This window comes from Theobroma umbraticum, unplaced genomic scaffold (assembly GCF_002168275.2).
Source record: "Theobroma umbraticum cultivar Fairchild unplaced genomic scaffold, ASM216827v3 scaffold_30.0, whole genome shotgun sequence".
Lineage (NCBI taxonomy): Eukaryota > Viridiplantae > Streptophyta > Magnoliopsida > Malvales > Malvaceae > Theobroma > Theobroma umbraticum.
Genome location: NW_018397254.1, coordinates 3,980,773 through 3,997,840, shown reverse-complemented (window position 1 = coordinate 3,997,840; position 17,068 = coordinate 3,980,773). Strand labels below are relative to the sequence as shown.

Here is a 17,068-nt window from a genome sequence, read left to right as displayed (position 1 = left end):
AAAATTACAACTAATTTAAATATGAAAATACTCTCATTCTTTAAATTTTATCTATAAACATGTAAAAATAAGAGTGATTTCCATCAAAGAAAAGAGTCTTATTGATTTTTTGTATGGGGTTGGGAATGAGACAAGGAACACAAAACTACAAAATGTGAGAAGAGGATGGAGATGTGATCAAGGAATTGATAACCAAGAACAAAACCAAAGGTCTTGAAATTTCGTTTCATTTTCATAAAGATATAGCCATATAAGGATAAAACCCTATTTAAACTTGATGGTGAAAGTTTGGGAGATCAGACAAGTGGTATTATATCATCATGTGAGACTTTGCCATATGGATCATCTAGATTCGGTTTACACGACCATGCCATCTAGTCCATTTAATCAATTATGCCATGTCTACATCTGAAGAAGGGGACAAACCGATCATGATTCATGAATCTACGTCTGGTAATCACTAGCTTAGAATCTAAGATTAATTTACAGTAATTAATTAGGAGACCTTGTCAAAATTGGGGGTCCTTATCATCAATTAGATAAAGGGCTGAAGGAAAAGTTGATGAGCCTTGAGTAGAAAGCAAACTCTTGCCGAAAAGTTAGAATTTTTATCTTCACTTTTGAAAAGGATAGCAATTGATTTCATTACATTATGTTCACCCTCATATTTGGTTACTTAGGAAAAGTTTAGGTCAATACCAAAATGATTCACTTGGAGGAAGATCTTATAAGCCTTAGCCTATTTGGAGTCAAATTCTTTCTTTCATTCTTTAAAATACTAGAAATTTGTAGGAGAAGAATGTAATTTGCTTTTCCTTTGGGTCTAAAAGCCCTAAAGGGAATAAATCTTACATGTAGTTAGTAAATAGTAAATAGTAAATCCTCATCACATTATTTTGTACTTGTAAAAATGGAAAATGAGGGTGTGAGATGGACTGGGAGGAGAGAAGAGAAGGGTATATCAAAAAAATCCAAATACCTTTAGGAAGTAGAAATTGAATTGCTGTTGCACTTTAGGCCTGCATGCATTTATATAGAGGCTCCACTCTTTTTGTGCGTGCGCGGAGGCAATGGGCTGCCATCATTAGCTGCATCAGGAGCAGTGGCAAATAAGCACAAAGCTAAGCTCATTAGAGGACATGGGTTTGGGGACTGTTGGGGACAATATCCAACCATATGTATAAACAAAAGACGTATGGGCTTTGGTCTGTCCTTTGCCAAGCATATGTGCTCTTCCGGACGCCAATCTTCATATAATAAAATTATTGCTTTGGGGAAAAAAAGGAAGAGAAATATACTTAACAAAACAATGACTGAAATGGCCTGAGTTAGTGCCACGCCAGGGTCACTGCTCCAACATTGAAGAACTGTGGGCCTCTCTGTTCTGATGAAGTCCTTACAAGCCCAAAATGGCCTGTACCCCCTTCTTCGCTTTTTGTCTTAATTGGATAACATCAGATCTAGTACACACAGCCCAGACCCGTTTGTTTGAACGCATTTTGACAATTATTGGCATTAATCCCCAGGGCCCAGGTTAAGCTTAAGCTTTTGAATCTCCCTAGTGTATGCCTTCTTTATGACACAAGTAGTTACCCTAACTATGTTTTCGAAGTAAAAATGGGAAAACACTTGCAAGTAGGGGTTTCAAATGCTGCTGTAAGAGCACATTGGCAGGGTCAACTTGTGCCTGCATTCCACTCTTGGTGTCTTTTTTCTCTTGCTTTTATGTACTCAATAAGACAATAGGGGAGAAGAGTTAAACATCACCATAAAGAAAAAGCTTAATCCAAGAGTGCATTTCTTTCCTCTTTCGATCTCCATACTTCTTTTTTTTCTGTGTAACTAAACTATGTGAAACACAAGCAAAATAAAAGAAAAATCATACAAGTTTAAACCCTCTAAGAAGAGAGAATGTAATATAAGGGCAAATATCTGTAATGTGTTACAAATGTAAGAACCGGATAGCGAGTAAATTGTTACAAAAAAGAATATGCTGTGAGGAATATATATATGGGGCAATTGATCCACTAAGTGAATGCCGAGAACATATATAATATACTGTGAGTACAAGACAATACACAGAGCAAACACTGATTAAATAATCAAATAAAGTACAATGGAAGGTATAGCAAAAAAGCAATTTAATAGTTACTCTACCAAGAAAGAATTCGGATGAAGAAGCCCACAGTATAGGCTGCTAAATTGAAATTAAATACTTGCTGGTTGCAAATATGCTTTATGGTAATTTTTAGAACATATAAAAAGGACCTAAGACATGATTACTCGCAAGACTACTGAACTATACCTGATCTTTCAAAAGCATCACTTCCAAAATAGAAGCTAGGCAATACAAACCCATGAGAACTATTGCCCATAACGGAGCTTTAATTTCAGTATTACGGCTTGTGGATCTTGAACCCAAATACTCTTGGAACATAGCTTTGAGATGCCTTTAGTGGCTTCAGGTGCCCGTACGTCATCAGGAACAGGTGAGGAAATGTGGTACCAAAATAGGCTCCGTCAATGTCTAGATAGAATTAAGGTTTCGTACTACAAATTCAAACCAAAACATACCAAGGCAGAAGTGTTGGAAATATCAACATCAACGATATGGCAATATATCAGGACATTCATACGACCTATACCAAGATGTATCAGCTGATAGCCACCTGATAAATTTACTACATCCTGAATTTGTTCCAATAGATTCTCTATCCTTATTATGCCTCATATTGGGTCCTTTCAATAATATTAACAAAAATGGTTTCCATGGGACAAGTAAAGTTCACATCATTTTTGAAGAAAATAACCTACTCTGAGTATGGAACCCCCTTGATAGGGTACTTTGACATAAACCATATCAATGAGCTTTATTAAAATATCTCAGGCAGCAAATTTGATATCCAAATTTTTTATTTAAATTAAATATATCAGTTATATCTAGTTATCATTTTTCTTTCCTTTTTTCTAAAAATCTTAAGTTATCCTTTCATATACCTGGCCAAAAGTTAATATTCTCTGGCCCAGAAACAAATTATTCCTAGGAAGTTTGCAAGAACTCTGGATGTACCAAAAGAATTGCAATACCTTTATGCTCACCCACAAAAAATAAGGCCATTCAAAAAGAACTTTTTTTTTCAAAGACCTTGCAACCATTTCCTAAACGTCAAAAATAATTAGATGAATATCATAAATGCAACAAAGTGGCAGAAAGGAAAGCTATTCATAACATGCATGTTATCTCCCCACACAATGCATACAACAAGAAGTATAAAAAGGATACTGCCTTGATATTTGGACCGAGGGTAGTAGATATCTTCACATCTAGGGCAGTATATTTTTACGGTGCTTGACCGAGGGATATCTGATTGACCAACTGGAAGACATGGCTGTCCACAGCAGTAAACTCTAGGGCATCTTCCAAAATCGTAGTTCTTGTACTTGTCTAGCTGTAAAATTTTCAAAACATTGTTACAGTCAGTTCCCAATACACACACACACACACAATACATATTAAAACATGAAACTATCACATTGAATTTCATGATGACCATCTCACCATAGCAGCCATTCCTTTGCTTGTCAATATGTATCGGGAATGAATCAGACCATAAAGCATCTCTGCTGCAGATTCAACTAATTCATTTTGCTCCTCCGTAAACATATCTCCTATCATTTTCAGCCCAACACAAATTACGTATTGCAGGAAAACAAAAGGAAAAAAGACACTTGCCATGTTGCTACATGACATAAATAATATGTTCCACTTAAATTAAAGATGTTATCAAGAACATCAAGTGCAGAAAAATTGAAAAACTTGACATCTGTCATAATTTAAAGGCATCAGATTAAAATAAAACCATATTATGAAACAAGAAGCTTCAAAGAGAATAAATGAGACTGACGTTAACACTCTCAAAACTACTAACAGAACGGCATACAAAGACTTCAACCAGAACAAGAGAAACAAACTTTCATGCATCCTAAACAACTTGACATGATAAGAAACTAACTGTAAGCTTACCATGAGAAGATTCAACATCCAAAATCAAATCAAGTGCATAATCATAATAAGGAACTTGACTGCTTAGCCCACAAAGGTTAAAATCATCTTGTATGTAATCATCATCAACTTCACAAAAGAATTCATTTCCACGTAGGTTGCAAAACCATGAGATCCAAGACGTGTCATCCCCATCAGAACCACTAACATCTGACTCTTCACTGTCTGTTTCAGATTCATCTACAGTCAATGCATACAAATTAGCAGGTTATAAAATTATATGAATTTGATTTGATTTGGGAAATTGAACACCCCTCCAAAAGGGGGAAAAAGGGAAAATGCTAAAACCAACTTAGTTTCAATGCTGACAATTCATTTGAGCTATAAACACAGATATTGATTAAAGCTATTCATACAAATACAGGGTTTAGCCAATATCTATATAACCTCATCACACCACACGCTTGTGACAATCTAAAGTAAGAACGTTTGCGATACAAAGCCCGTCTCTTTTCCCACTTTAAGAGATAGAGAAGCACGTCCAGTTGAAAGCAAGGGTCGTTTAGGACATTTCAACAGAAACATTTGAGCTTTCTTATCTTTTCTCACTCTCTCTCAAATGTAGGCATAAAAAATTTTGTATTACTAATTTGTTTTTAAACAACATTAGTATTAATAACAATAAAAATTCAGAATTTCAATTATATCCAGCTTCAATTACATAAATTTCAAAACCGTTTGGCAAACTTAATTACATTAGAAATCATCAAAACTCAAGTAATGAAAAAATCAAATAAAATTTCAAAATAGTCAGGTCCAAACCTAAATATAAAAATTAATAACGATAAAAAAAAAACTCAATTTATCATTAAAAAGGAAAAAAAATTCAAAAAATTTTTTAGTAGAAATCTAATTTAATTATTGACAGAGAGAGATGTGATTCTATTTATACCATCGGAAGCTTTGGCTTTGGGTAGAGAAACAGAGCGAGAGTCGCGATGATGATCAGGTGGATGCTTCCCCATGAGGAGGGAGTGCGCGGACTTATCCTTGCCGTTGATCGCCCTCGAAGTGGAAGGCGACGATCGCTCCAGCTGCTTATCAAGAGCCTCGTTGATCCGCTTCCGATCCACGGACCCTACCTCTCCCTTGGAGCCACCGGCCGCTCTCTCTCCTCTGTACATCTTCTCTTTCTCTCGTCTCTTCTCCTTCTTATTCTTCTTCTTCTTCTCCCTATTTGCCGATGATATGAATCGCTTGTGTTATCGCCGATTCATAGCGTGTAATGACGCAAATTACCCTAGGTGCCCCAAAATCTAGGGTTTCCTTTTGTTTTTTTTTTTTTGTTTTTTGTTTCGGATTTATTTATTTATTTTTAGTTCAGGGAGAGATGGAGCTAAGCGCTTAAGGTGACCCATTTTTATTCTTTTCTTTTATACTTCCGTCCCTGGATTTTATTGGGTTTTCACTTTTTTTTGCTAGATGGAGAAAGGAACAGGGTAGAGAGAGAAAGCAAGGTGGAGGGGACTTTTAGAGAGAGAAAAGGTTAAAATCGGGAGACAATTTTTAGGTTCCGGCGAGATGGCCGATAAATCGGCGGGGCCAACTTTAGGCTCCCTTTTGAAGGGTGGGGGCAAGCATCCGGTGCGATCACTTCAATATCTTTCGACTGTCTGACTTACACGTGGCGTCTGATCAGCTCATCGCACAGTGAAAACAATATTTTTTCTAATTAAAAAAAGAATTTAATTGAATGAAATTTCACTTGTCGTTACTCCAATGATGGATATCAATCATTTTTACTAACGACTGTAACTCACAGAGGAAATACAAGCTGTTAAATTTTTTTTTTACAAACAAATAAATAACAGAAGAAACCCAAAGAGAAAAAAAAAAAAGCAAATGAAAAATCAAAAACTCAATGGGTGTCTGATGAACTGTGAATAATGCTGGGGACCAGATGATACAGAGCCAGTAGCCAGCTAGAGACTGCGTATTTGATATTTGATATTCTCCACCCGGACCTTTGCATTATCACAGAACATTCTGTCACGTGCCAAGTATGCATATCAGTGCTTTCAACACCAACTGTATTTTATTTTAGTTTTGTCTTGGAACGTCTGGGACAGCAACTTAAAATACAAGAAAAATGGTGGAGTAGGACAGTTGGTACTGCTGCTATTAACTTTGGTAGGTGATTCTTGTTTAAATAAGTTAGTTCTGAGCTTGCATCCGATGTTTCCAAAGAATGATTCTTAAATGCTGGTCGTGCAGGATATAATAAATGATTAAAGAATGCTTCATGATTCATGGTGTAGCATTGTAGGGGTGTAAATGTTTCAGTGTTCATCTGTCCCTTGGGTGGTTAACGTGAGAGATTTGAAGCCAGCCTAACTCTTTTGCATTCAATCTTTTAATTCTTGGTTTTGAAAGCATTGGCTCTCCCACAAGTCGCCCCCTGTGCTTGGGGATTTTTCTTGTTTTGTTTTCTCTAATGTTCACATTGAGGCGTGGGGTTGGCATCGTGGTCACTTGACCTTGTCTTCATTAAGCAAAAGAGAACAGATTCATTCTATTTGAACTGTCAAATCCAAGATCATTTGATCCTTTCTGTTCCCACTTTAGGAGGATGATAATTATTCCAAGGAAGAAGGTGCTTTGGGTTGGACATTGTTTTGCTCCATTGATCGACACTGTACGTCTCCCACGAGGTAAAGAGTGTGTGAACACTAAACCTCACGAGTTTCTCCCATGTGAGCCAGTCTTCAAGTTTGTCTTTGTATAATCATAGAAAAAACCGCCATCAATCCTGTCGAGACATCAACTTGTCTAAATTTCATCCACACTTTTATTCTGTTCAGTCCACGATTTGAACTGCCTTTCTTCACTATGCAGTTTGCGGCATTCCATTTAAAGTATTTGGCAGGATATGGATACATTGATAAGTATTTATGTCACGAGATCATAATACTCCTCACGTTTATAAATTCTCTAAAATCTTCTAGTTACTCGATATGGAATTTAAATGACTTATCTATTTCCTTTTAAGTCTATGATAGCTGAGAACCTTAGATGTTCACCTAATAGAATAGATCCACTAAGAAGTTTAGATAGCCATGACAATTTTTGTTTCTCTTCCTCATAGCAAAAGGGAAGAGAGCAACATGAAGGACATTTTAGGAGCTTACAAATATTACTATTGCTCTTTCTAGTACGAATATTCTTCCAAGGATGTTGTACTTACAATTCACTGCGAAATTCACATTTCCAAATACTGTTAATAATCACACAAATGTGACGTTTGGTACATTACAATGCAATGTGATTACAGGTAATGTGATTGCAAGTAATGTGATTGCAAGCAATGTGATTACAGGGAAAATAACATTACAGTGTTTGGTATGTAAGCAAAATAATGATTAAAATACAGAAAAGATAATATTGCAGTGTTTGATTTACAAGTATTTTAGTGGGAATGTAATGTTAATTGTCAAAATTACCCATAATTATTAAAATATAAGTTTAATATATTTATATTTTTTATTATTAATTTTTATATAATATCATTTCTTAAATATATTTTTAATATCATATATTTTATTTTTATTTATTATTATAATATTTTATATTTTATTTTTAATATATTTATATTTTTATTATTAATTTTTATATAATATCATTTTTAAATATATTTTTAATGTCATATATTTTATTTTATTTATTATTATTATATTTATATTTTATTTTTAATATATTTATATTTTATTATTAATTTTTATATAATATCATATTTTAAATATATTTTTAATATCATATATTTTATTTTTATTTATTATTATAATTTTATATATTTTATTTTTAATATATTTATATTTTTATTATTAATTTTTATATAATATCATTTCTTAAATATATTTTAATGTCATATATTTTATTTTATTTATTATTATAATATTTTATATTTTATTTTTAATATATTTATATTTATATTACTAATTTTTATATAATATCATATTTTAAATATATTTTTAATGTCATATATTTTATTTTATTTATTTTTATAATATTTTATATTTTATTTTTAATATATTTATATTTTTATTATTAATTTTTATATAATATCATATTTTAAATATATTTTTAATGTCATATATTTTATTTTTATTTATTATTATAATATTTTATATTTTATTTTCATTTTTTAATATATTTTTTATATTATATATTTTATTTTATTTGTTTTACCTATATTATATAAATGTTAATTTTTTATATTTTATTTTATTTTAATTTTTATTCTTATATTACATATTTTATTTTAATATTTTTATTTTAATTATAATATTATAAAATATTTTTAATAAGGTAATAAAATTGAAATGTAAAATTTATCTTTAAGAACATTGCAGAGTGCAATGTAATGTGATTGCATTGGTTTTAGACTGCGTTCAAGCCAACCCATAAACCTTAGGTACATAACAGAATATTGCCTCCATGATATGAAACCTGCCCTGGATTCTGATTCTTTGTTGGTATGTCAACTTGTTAGAGTATTGAGTACAGCGTCAAGATCAGCAAATTGAAGCTCTTTTCCAGATTCAAGATGATTTGACGCAAGTCTAATTTAAGATTTGCCATGCCATGACAACAAGCTGCTCACCACATTATTTGCATAAAAAGAAATGTTAAGGATGCATTGTTCCCAAAGATAGATTTGGGTAGTAATGGAGCCTCATCATCAGTATCTATAATGACTAAAGCAAACTGATTATTTTCCTTAAAACTTCTTATGCCAAGAGAATCGTCCATATGCTCACAAAACTGTTTACGACAAGCAACCTCAGCACAGGGCAAAACACAGTAGGGGGCTGCTTAGTCTCATGGTTATGCATGATTAACGTCAGAGGCATTCGTAATTCATTTGGCTATATGCTTGAAGGAACTGTAAAAAAATTGTAATTCGAAATTACTATACAGAATGCTCTATTATCGGTCTAATTGAAGAATTGCTTCCGACTGAACGTGTGATTTCATACCATTTATATGAAAAGAAGTTAGGTGCATAACTACAAAAGGGTAATCACTGCTTATACCAAAGAGCTATCTGCAAATGTTTAGCAATGAGTGAAAGTATGTCTCCATTCTTAGTCCTCAGCAAAATACTTTTCCTCAGCATCATGGTTAGCTTCCCTAAGCCAGTGATCATCCAAGGTCTCATCATCATCTATTTTCGCGTAATCTAAATGCTCACGGTCTTCGCCAGAGAGAAACTTCTGCTGCATAATGTAGGTGAATTGATCCATCCTATCTTGCATTTCTTCTGCTGAAGGTGCTTCTTCATGTTCATCCATAGTTGCAGAAGCAGCACCCCTGTCATTGCCAGGATGGTCCAAAAGCATCTGAAAGAGACAGTGTACGATATCAATGTATGAAAACCCACAAAGACAAGAATCCAGACACCCTAATTACTACTTGTAATCATTCAGAAACACTAATACATCGTAATTAAAGGCAAATTAATAGGCAGCACACAAGCGATAACGGCCTTGCCCATCCATCTTTAGAGTAATAGTAGGTCAGAGGATACTAGTTTCCTGTAACAAAATGATCAACCTTTACGAGGTAATGGCATCCGGCGATAGAGTCAAAAAAGGGTACAATACCTTTAACAGCATTTGGAATTAATGATAAATTTCATAGGAAGAAAGATGTTCTGTTAGTCCCTGGGTCTACAGTCCAACTTAAACTGGACTTAGATATTGCCTCTACCTAAGAATCCTAATTAGTAACTTGTTCGGAAAATGCAGATGCTAAAATATAGACAGGAATTGAGTCAAGTACTTACTCCCTTGCCCTGCTCGCCTCCATTTTCCTTCTTCATTTCATGCTCATCTTCCTCTTCCTCTTCCTCTTCCTCTTCTTCTTCTTCTTCTTCCTCCTCCTCCTCCTCCTCCTCTTCTTCTTGTTGCTGGTTTGTATGATTACCAACCCAATCTTTTTGAGCCACACCGAGCCTCTGCTGTTCTTCTCTAATCTTAGCAACCAACCTAGCTTCCTCACACCTCCTCATCAAAGTCTCAGACCAGCGTTCCCCAGGCTTGGCCATGCTTCTCCCACTTAAATCCTGAAACCTCCCCAAATACTCATGATGCAAATAGGGTTCTCTCTCCCTCATTGCATCCTCCGAAAAATATTGGCCATCACATATCAATTTATTCAAGTAAGCCCTCCTCCGATTCTTGACGGTCACTGACCTTGATTTCAATTCCTCTGAAGTTGGACTCATCTTGCTTCTAAGATGCTTTAAGTGCCAATTAACCTCATAATCATCATTGAGTGCATCGAATTCGAGGAGTTCATCACTCGTCAATTCTGACCCATATCTTTCTGCATCACCGACATTAGTTTAATTACAGTTATAACGATTTTACTACCATTCTTGAAATAATGACTAATGCTATTCAAAAACAAAAAAACAAAAAGCAGTACCTAAGAAAACGGGGACGTCGCGCGAAAGGAGGTCGTGGAGGATAGACTTGCGATGGAAGGGATCAGAGGCCGAAGATTGAAGGGCGCGTGGGAAGTAGAGATTTTCCAGACAGGACAACCTCTCTGTTATGCTCTCAATCGCTTCTATTGTCACTTTTCTCTCCATTTCTTTCTGATTCTTTCTGCTTCACAAACCTCCGAAACCCACACAGACCGCTTCTGTAACATTACCGGTGTCGTGTCGGCTATTTGAGTCGGTGTTTTATCAGCTCCTGGCTGGTCTAGCCAAAACGACCGCGTTACAAATTTCATTTATTACCTTAGCTTAGTCCCGAAAATTTTTTTGTGCAAATAAATTTTAATTCTTTGTTAGACTTATATTCTTTTTAAATTAATCTTTTTATGTGCTAAATATAAATTATAAGTATTGGGTTTTTTTAAAATACGAGTGCATTATGATTTAAAGTTTAAACTTTAATATAGAGCATCCTCTATTTTGTTCCCATTTTATTGTAGTTATTCAAATTATATACCTTCTTTTACATTTCTTTCCTGGCTTGCCCCTCCCTGTACAATGCTAAAGACATTTCTCAAACAGGCTGATTGCAGCAGCCTGATCGGGGAAAAACTGTGTAAAGTAGATGACAACTCCTATAATATCGAAATTACAGCAATGCTCTTAACGCGAATTGATAAATTAACCCCATCACTTTCCTTATGAATCCTTGTATCGTGAACTATCTGAATTACAAGTCACATGCAGGTTTTCTAATGGCTACAATTGCTCAACGTGCTTAGTAATTGCATCAGGGCAAGATTGTGCTTGTAGGAGCTCTAACCGGCTGAATGGTGGTGCGAATTGCAATATGTAGTCCTCGTCTGAAGCCAACAAAAGAAATCAGAGTGTATGCACACAGTAATTATTTTGATTACTGACACAAGGCCGCTTAGAGAGGGAGAAATTAAGAGAATGGGGAAAGAGGTCATGAACTACAAAACTTCCATGATGCCTGTTTTTACTAAATTATATCAACAAATAAATGGGGCTCAAGCAGATGTGGAAGGGGAGATTAAAGTTAGAATCTTACTCTCTTTGACTGTTCCGTAAAGCCAGCACAATACCTCATCAGCAAATGCCAGGCAGACTCCTCCCTAAGAATGAGTATTAAACAGGGAGAGAACGTTAGTAACACCAATATTTATTCTGTAGAGCTGTGATGACCTTGACTAATCACATATGACATCCAACAAAGGCGGACATAGAAAGGCATTTTTTTAAATAAGTGGACGCTAAAGAGAAAAGTTACACCAATGGGTGTGCAATTAACAGATTAAAGGGGAAAAAAACCAGTTCATTTGCATGTATTTTGCAGCAAGACATGAGTTTTGTGTGAGTAGTTCTTCATTGCCACCGTGTTATGTCTTTGGAGATACTGATGGGTAAAAAAGAAAAAATTCAATTCAGTGCATGTGTTGGAGTAAATGTATAATACCTGCCAGTAGTTCTTCATTTTCACTCGATGGGTTATGTCTTTGGTTCTTAGTCTCTCAGTGCGTACAAGTCGGCCTGCATCATCCCTACATCAAACATGTGAATGGAAAAGTTAATATTTATTTGCAAAGAGAAAACCTAACACTAACAGCACAACAGAACAGAATTCAGCTCAGCATTTTTTGAGAAGAGAGTGTGTGCACTCAACTTATTTCTGTTCCTCTCCAATACACCTAAGCTAAACTTACATAGGGAAGAAAGTGATTTCCCAATCACGACAGTAAAGAGAGAGTGCTTTCTTAAGACATTTGAAGTTAGTGTGAAGTGCCAATAGAAATTACCTAAACCCGATAACAATATAAGGAACACCCGCCAGGAATGATTGAATCTGTGATGATAAAATAGCCATGTTATTCTCTCCACAAACAAAGGATAGTTTGAAAAAGAAGAAAATGCCTTTTCTGAACAAACCTTTCACAAGTGCTATTTCTCAAAAAATTCTAACAATATAAACTAATGAAATATGTATCTAAAAACAAGACATACATGTTGCATGCCAAACTTCAAAGTAAAAGATATTCAGGCACAATCCATAGCCATTGGATAAAAAAAACATACCCAAAACTTAAGCAGTTTCTCTCTTTCATATCTTTCCTCTGTATGATAATCCAACTGCAAAGCCAGGGACATATTCATGAGTTATTGAAGTCAGTGAAGGTTATGATTAAAAGGCAGCAAAAGTAACATGGAGCACAGCAGCACACCATGAAGCAAGTTGTTTCTTTACCTCACGGCTTGTTTTCAACTCCACATAAAATCTTCTTCCCTCATCTGTTGAATCACAGCAGTCCATTTCAGCGCCCATCAAAATACGATGAGCCCCTAATTTGGTTTTAATCACCGAACAGTATTCAACATTTGCATCAATATGATGTATCTCTTCACCATCAGCTCTTCTTGGATCTTCAGTGGCAAGGCTCTCAAAACAATACCCCCAATAACATCTAAATTAACAATATTTGAAAAGTAAAGCACTTAGAACTTAAAGTCAATGAGATGAGCAATATAGTAAATGAAAACTAACAAACACATGTAGAAATTATGGACATAGTGAATGCTTATCACTCGGTAAACACCTCATAAGCACTAAGACATTTTAAATTTGGAAACCTCAAAAGTATTCCAGTGGATTCAAAATTTAGTGGGAAGGAGAGGAATGTTTCAAAATTTTGGTACCTTTGACGATCCACCTCACTTCGTGGCCTCTCAGGCAGTTTATGCACATCAAGATAGACAACACCATTCCGCTTGTGCACTCCCATTTCCCAAGGCTCATTTCTAATGTAAGCAGTGGCCATTATCTACATGAAAGCAAGAGAGCATCCAATAAAAGACTATAAAAAATGGGTTAATAATCCATCAAATTCATAAATGAAAGCTCACATATATGCACTCATTCAAAAAAGATTAGCTGATAAGACCTCTGACTAGAATACCATGTTCATTAGCACTTTTCTGCAATGAGTATGTTATCTATGAATCAATTTTTCTCCTCTTAAATATATGTGTTTAATGGTTCACTAGCATTTTGATAACCCTTACTGTTAATTGTTTCAGAGAGAGAGAGAGAGAGAGAACTAAAAATCATGTAAGAATAGCTGCTGTTATACTTCATGGGACCTGAGAACCTTGAAAAAGATATGGAATGGAAAGTGGCACTAAGAATGCTCATTTAAGAGTTAAAACACTGATAAACATAAATTATATACCCTCTTATCATTCCAAGTCATGCAATAACAAAAGAGGAGTGGACATTCTTTCTAGAGTAGCAATTACCTTATTAAGATTGTTGCGAAAAGTCTGTAAAAGAGTAGGGAATAGGGTTAGATGATCTCCTTAATCGAAGCAATAAAGGATGAACTCTAAGGTAAATGAATAACATTTTCCATACCACAAAATGAATGTTTTGAAGAGGGATAGTTTTGTCTCTCATGCAAGCAAGAAGGTCACCAAAACCCTCAGACCCTAAATCTGGTGTCAAGAAAAATCATCGGGGTTGGCTGCACTGATTAGACCTCATTTGTAATACAATCAAAACATGATTAATCTCTAACTGCCCCTAAACATGCATACCTTTTTTTTCAATAAAGGTATTGAAACCTTGATTGAGATCAGCTCCAATATCTTCAGTAATAAGACGCTTAAAAAGTCTCTGGTAATGAGAATAAAAGAAATATATGCGAAATGAGCTAATGATAAGGAAGACAAAAAAAATTATGTATAACCTACTACTACTACTCCAGAATGCTTACCAAGCTGCGGTCATCAAAGTAGACATCTCCACCTTCAACACGGCTATAGCAAGCAAGTTCACATGGCTGTTACATTTAATTAGCACATTTAGCAAAAAGTAGACCACAGAAAAATATGTGTTTGTGAGCATGTGAAAGTACATAAATTTGCATACTTTAAAGGGTATCTAAAAGCATAAAAAGAATTGCCCAAACAGAAACTATTGATCATATCAACAAGATCATAAACGTGTATATAGACCAAATAAACATATAGAATGTTCTGACCACCATTTTCTCAATATATGAACTTGTCCTTTCCTTTCTAACAATATGATATTGGACAGGAAAAAGGAACATACGTATGCCAATCACCAGTTCAAGGAGATTTATGCAAACCAGTGAGACAAGAAAGATGGACTTGGGATGATGTTTCGCATAACTTTGGTATATCAACCTAGAAATTTTAAGTAGTCATTAAAGAAAAAGGACAAATAATTTACTCACTTCCTGAAAAGCAATACATTTTCTAGATAAAGTCTCCTCACTCTTTGAAAGCTTTAGTTCAGAAACAAAACGTTCATCGTGACGTCCATTTGCAAATTTGGATCCATACCCATAACCTTGCCTTGGAGGATAAGCAGGACGGCCAAGGATGCCTGCTCCTCTATCATTCTGCCAGCGACCACGTCCAAAACCCCCTCTCCCTGGGTTATTTGTATTCCGAATAACAGGCAATACTGCAAAGGAATCCAATATTATTGTAAAGTTTTTCCCATATTTCCTGAAACAAAACAATCCAATAGCTCATACTTTATTCCTGTCATTTTATAATTCTAAAACTTTCACTAAACAGACGATAAAGAGTTCATAACATCTGCTGTTACTTGTATGTTAAATTCCGTTGTTAATAGCCAGCTGCCCATTTCCTTATACATGGAGGTTACTCCCTAAAACTTAAATCCCAGAAACCAAACCAAAAGAATCACCAAAAAAGCAATTGAGGGAACCTCTAAAATCTACACCCAAGCAAAGCAAGAAAAAATAATCTTACAAAGATTTCTATTTTCATATAACATAGCAAAATTCTCCCAGAAAACGAATGGCCCCATTGATGGGCAAAGATCACACTGAATACAATCAAGAAAGAATGAAAAAGAAATTACCAGGAATAGAGAAAGGGCTTGTGGCAGGGGTTTTACAGTAATCTTCATTATCGGACCCAAAAAGATCTCTTTCATCTTCTTCTACATCCCCGTAAATACCCTCTTCACCATTATTATTATAATCGTAATTATTAGTATTAACGTTGCCTACTTCTTCTCCAGTTTCTTCTTCGCCTCCGCTGCTTGCGCTTCCACTTGCGCTGCTGGTCTCACCGCCATCGCTGCCGTTGGGTGAAGAAGAAGCCGAAGATGATGATGAAGCGGAGGATGACGACGAAGATGAATGAGAGGAAGAGGAATCATGGGAATCATCGTGGTTATTGCTGTCGTTGTTGTTGTTGTTGTTGTTGTTGTTGTTGTTGTTGTCTTCTCCGAAGACATCCACATCTTGTTCTGAGAAATCCATGTCGTAGATTCTGTTTTAGTTTTGTTTTCGCTCTCTATAACAAAAGAGCAAAGCGAATCTTTGCGTTTGAGGTTTCGGTTGTCGATGGTTATCAGTTCCTTTTGTGTCGACGACTGGAGTTCGGGGGGGTTAGTGGAAGGTGACTCGGTTGGAAATCATGCGAGTTGCCTCAGTTCATGGGCCAGAATGAAAATACATAGCCCATGAAAAAATGGTTTAATTTCTTATTGGAAAAGGCCTGCTGTTTAATAGATTACTTTTTCAGCAATTTTTTTGGGCCTTTTACTTTCAGCATGGTCCAGGTAAAAGCTTCTGTCATCCTTTAAAAAAATAAATTCCACGTCATAGTTTAGTTCATAAGTTAAAGGCTTTTTTTTTTTAATTGAAAATCTGCCAAGTATAGAATTTTTACTGTTAAAACTTAGTGTGAACGTTCAGAACCGTACATGAACAAGTATCTGCCAGCATTGATTGGGAAAGGCAAAGGAATATGGCACAAGAGTATTCTAGCAAAAAATTTCCTATGCCATCTAAATCGAGTTTCTTCCACCATTAATCCATTCAATCTCGGACATGACAATGAAGGCATGGGGTTATTCTGAAACTCCAAGGAACTAAGCAAAGCTAGGATATCTTGGCTCCCATCCTAATTCCTGACGAGATTTGTGTTGTTCATAAGTTAAAGCCTTACACAAGAGAATCAGCCTTGTCAATTATGGAATCATTAACCGATAAAAAAAAAAAAGGAATTTGCACATAATATTAGAAAGTTACATTAACGTAGTTATCACAAATAAGAAACTAGAAAAGATTATGTCAACAACTATATTACAAACAGAGACACATGGAATAGGAGAGATCCTATATATCTCCACCAAAACTCAGCTTACATTCTTACTAACAGTTAACCTCCAGATCTGAGTTCAAAAGAGTTTTGTAATTTTCAGGCCTTTGCACAGACACATATATACATGAGCATAATGCTCAAAATTAATTACATGGATGAACAATACTGAGTAAAAATTTTTGTAATTTTTTAGAGCTCAAGTAATGGAGGATCGGAGGAACTTGATTTTGAGAATTATGCTCAGCACAAACACAGATACATGAGCATATTCTTTGCGGGTTTGTATTGAGTGTCATTCAGTTGCAATATTTTGGAGCTCAACAACTGGGGGAGGAACCTGATTAGGGTTTTCTTCATTGCAGGTGATCATGATG

General features: G+C 35.1%; 3 protein-coding genes across 3 annotated transcripts; all 3 read right to left on the bottom strand.

Annotated features, from left to right (window-relative positions):
- Positions 1–2,028: 2,028 nt before the first annotated feature.
- On the bottom strand, positions 2,029–5,617 carry LOC110415727 (casein kinase II subunit beta-1-like). The gene is made up of 5 exons (XM_021427433.2): positions 4,956–5,617; positions 4,025–4,243; positions 3,560–3,669; positions 3,284–3,449; positions 2,029–2,527 (listed from the first exon to the last, which is right to left on the bottom strand). The coding sequence occupies exons 1-5, from the start codon at positions 5,185–5,187 to the stop codon at positions 2,397–2,399; spliced, it is 858 nt and encodes a 285-aa protein (XP_021283108.1). The 5' UTR covers positions 5,188–5,617; the 3' UTR covers positions 2,029–2,396.
- Positions 5,618–8,838: 3,221 nt separating this feature from the next.
- Positions 8,839–10,782, bottom strand: LOC110415718 (coiled-coil protein). The gene is made up of 3 exons (XM_021427422.2): positions 10,493–10,782; positions 9,849–10,390; positions 8,839–9,402 (listed from the first exon to the last, which is right to left on the bottom strand). Exons 1-3 carry the CDS (start codon positions 10,656–10,658, stop codon positions 9,148–9,150), a joined length of 963 nt encoding a protein of 320 aa, XP_021283097.1. The 5' UTR covers positions 10,659–10,782; the 3' UTR covers positions 8,839–9,147.
- A 252-nt stretch (positions 10,783–11,034) lies between these two features.
- On the bottom strand, positions 11,035–15,957 carry LOC110415695 (glycine-rich protein). The gene is made up of 13 exons (XM_021427400.2): positions 15,442–15,957; positions 14,783–15,015; positions 14,297–14,362; positions 14,118–14,196; positions 13,936–14,015; positions 13,821–13,844; positions 13,221–13,345; positions 12,772–12,988; positions 12,603–12,656; positions 12,326–12,372; positions 11,986–12,070; positions 11,581–11,644; positions 11,035–11,371 (listed from the first exon to the last, which is right to left on the bottom strand). The coding sequence occupies exons 1-13, from the start codon at positions 15,845–15,847 to the stop codon at positions 11,268–11,270; spliced, it is 1,584 nt and encodes a 527-aa protein (XP_021283075.1). The 5' UTR covers positions 15,848–15,957; the 3' UTR covers positions 11,035–11,267.
- Between the last annotated feature and the right edge of the window lie 1,111 nt (positions 15,958–17,068).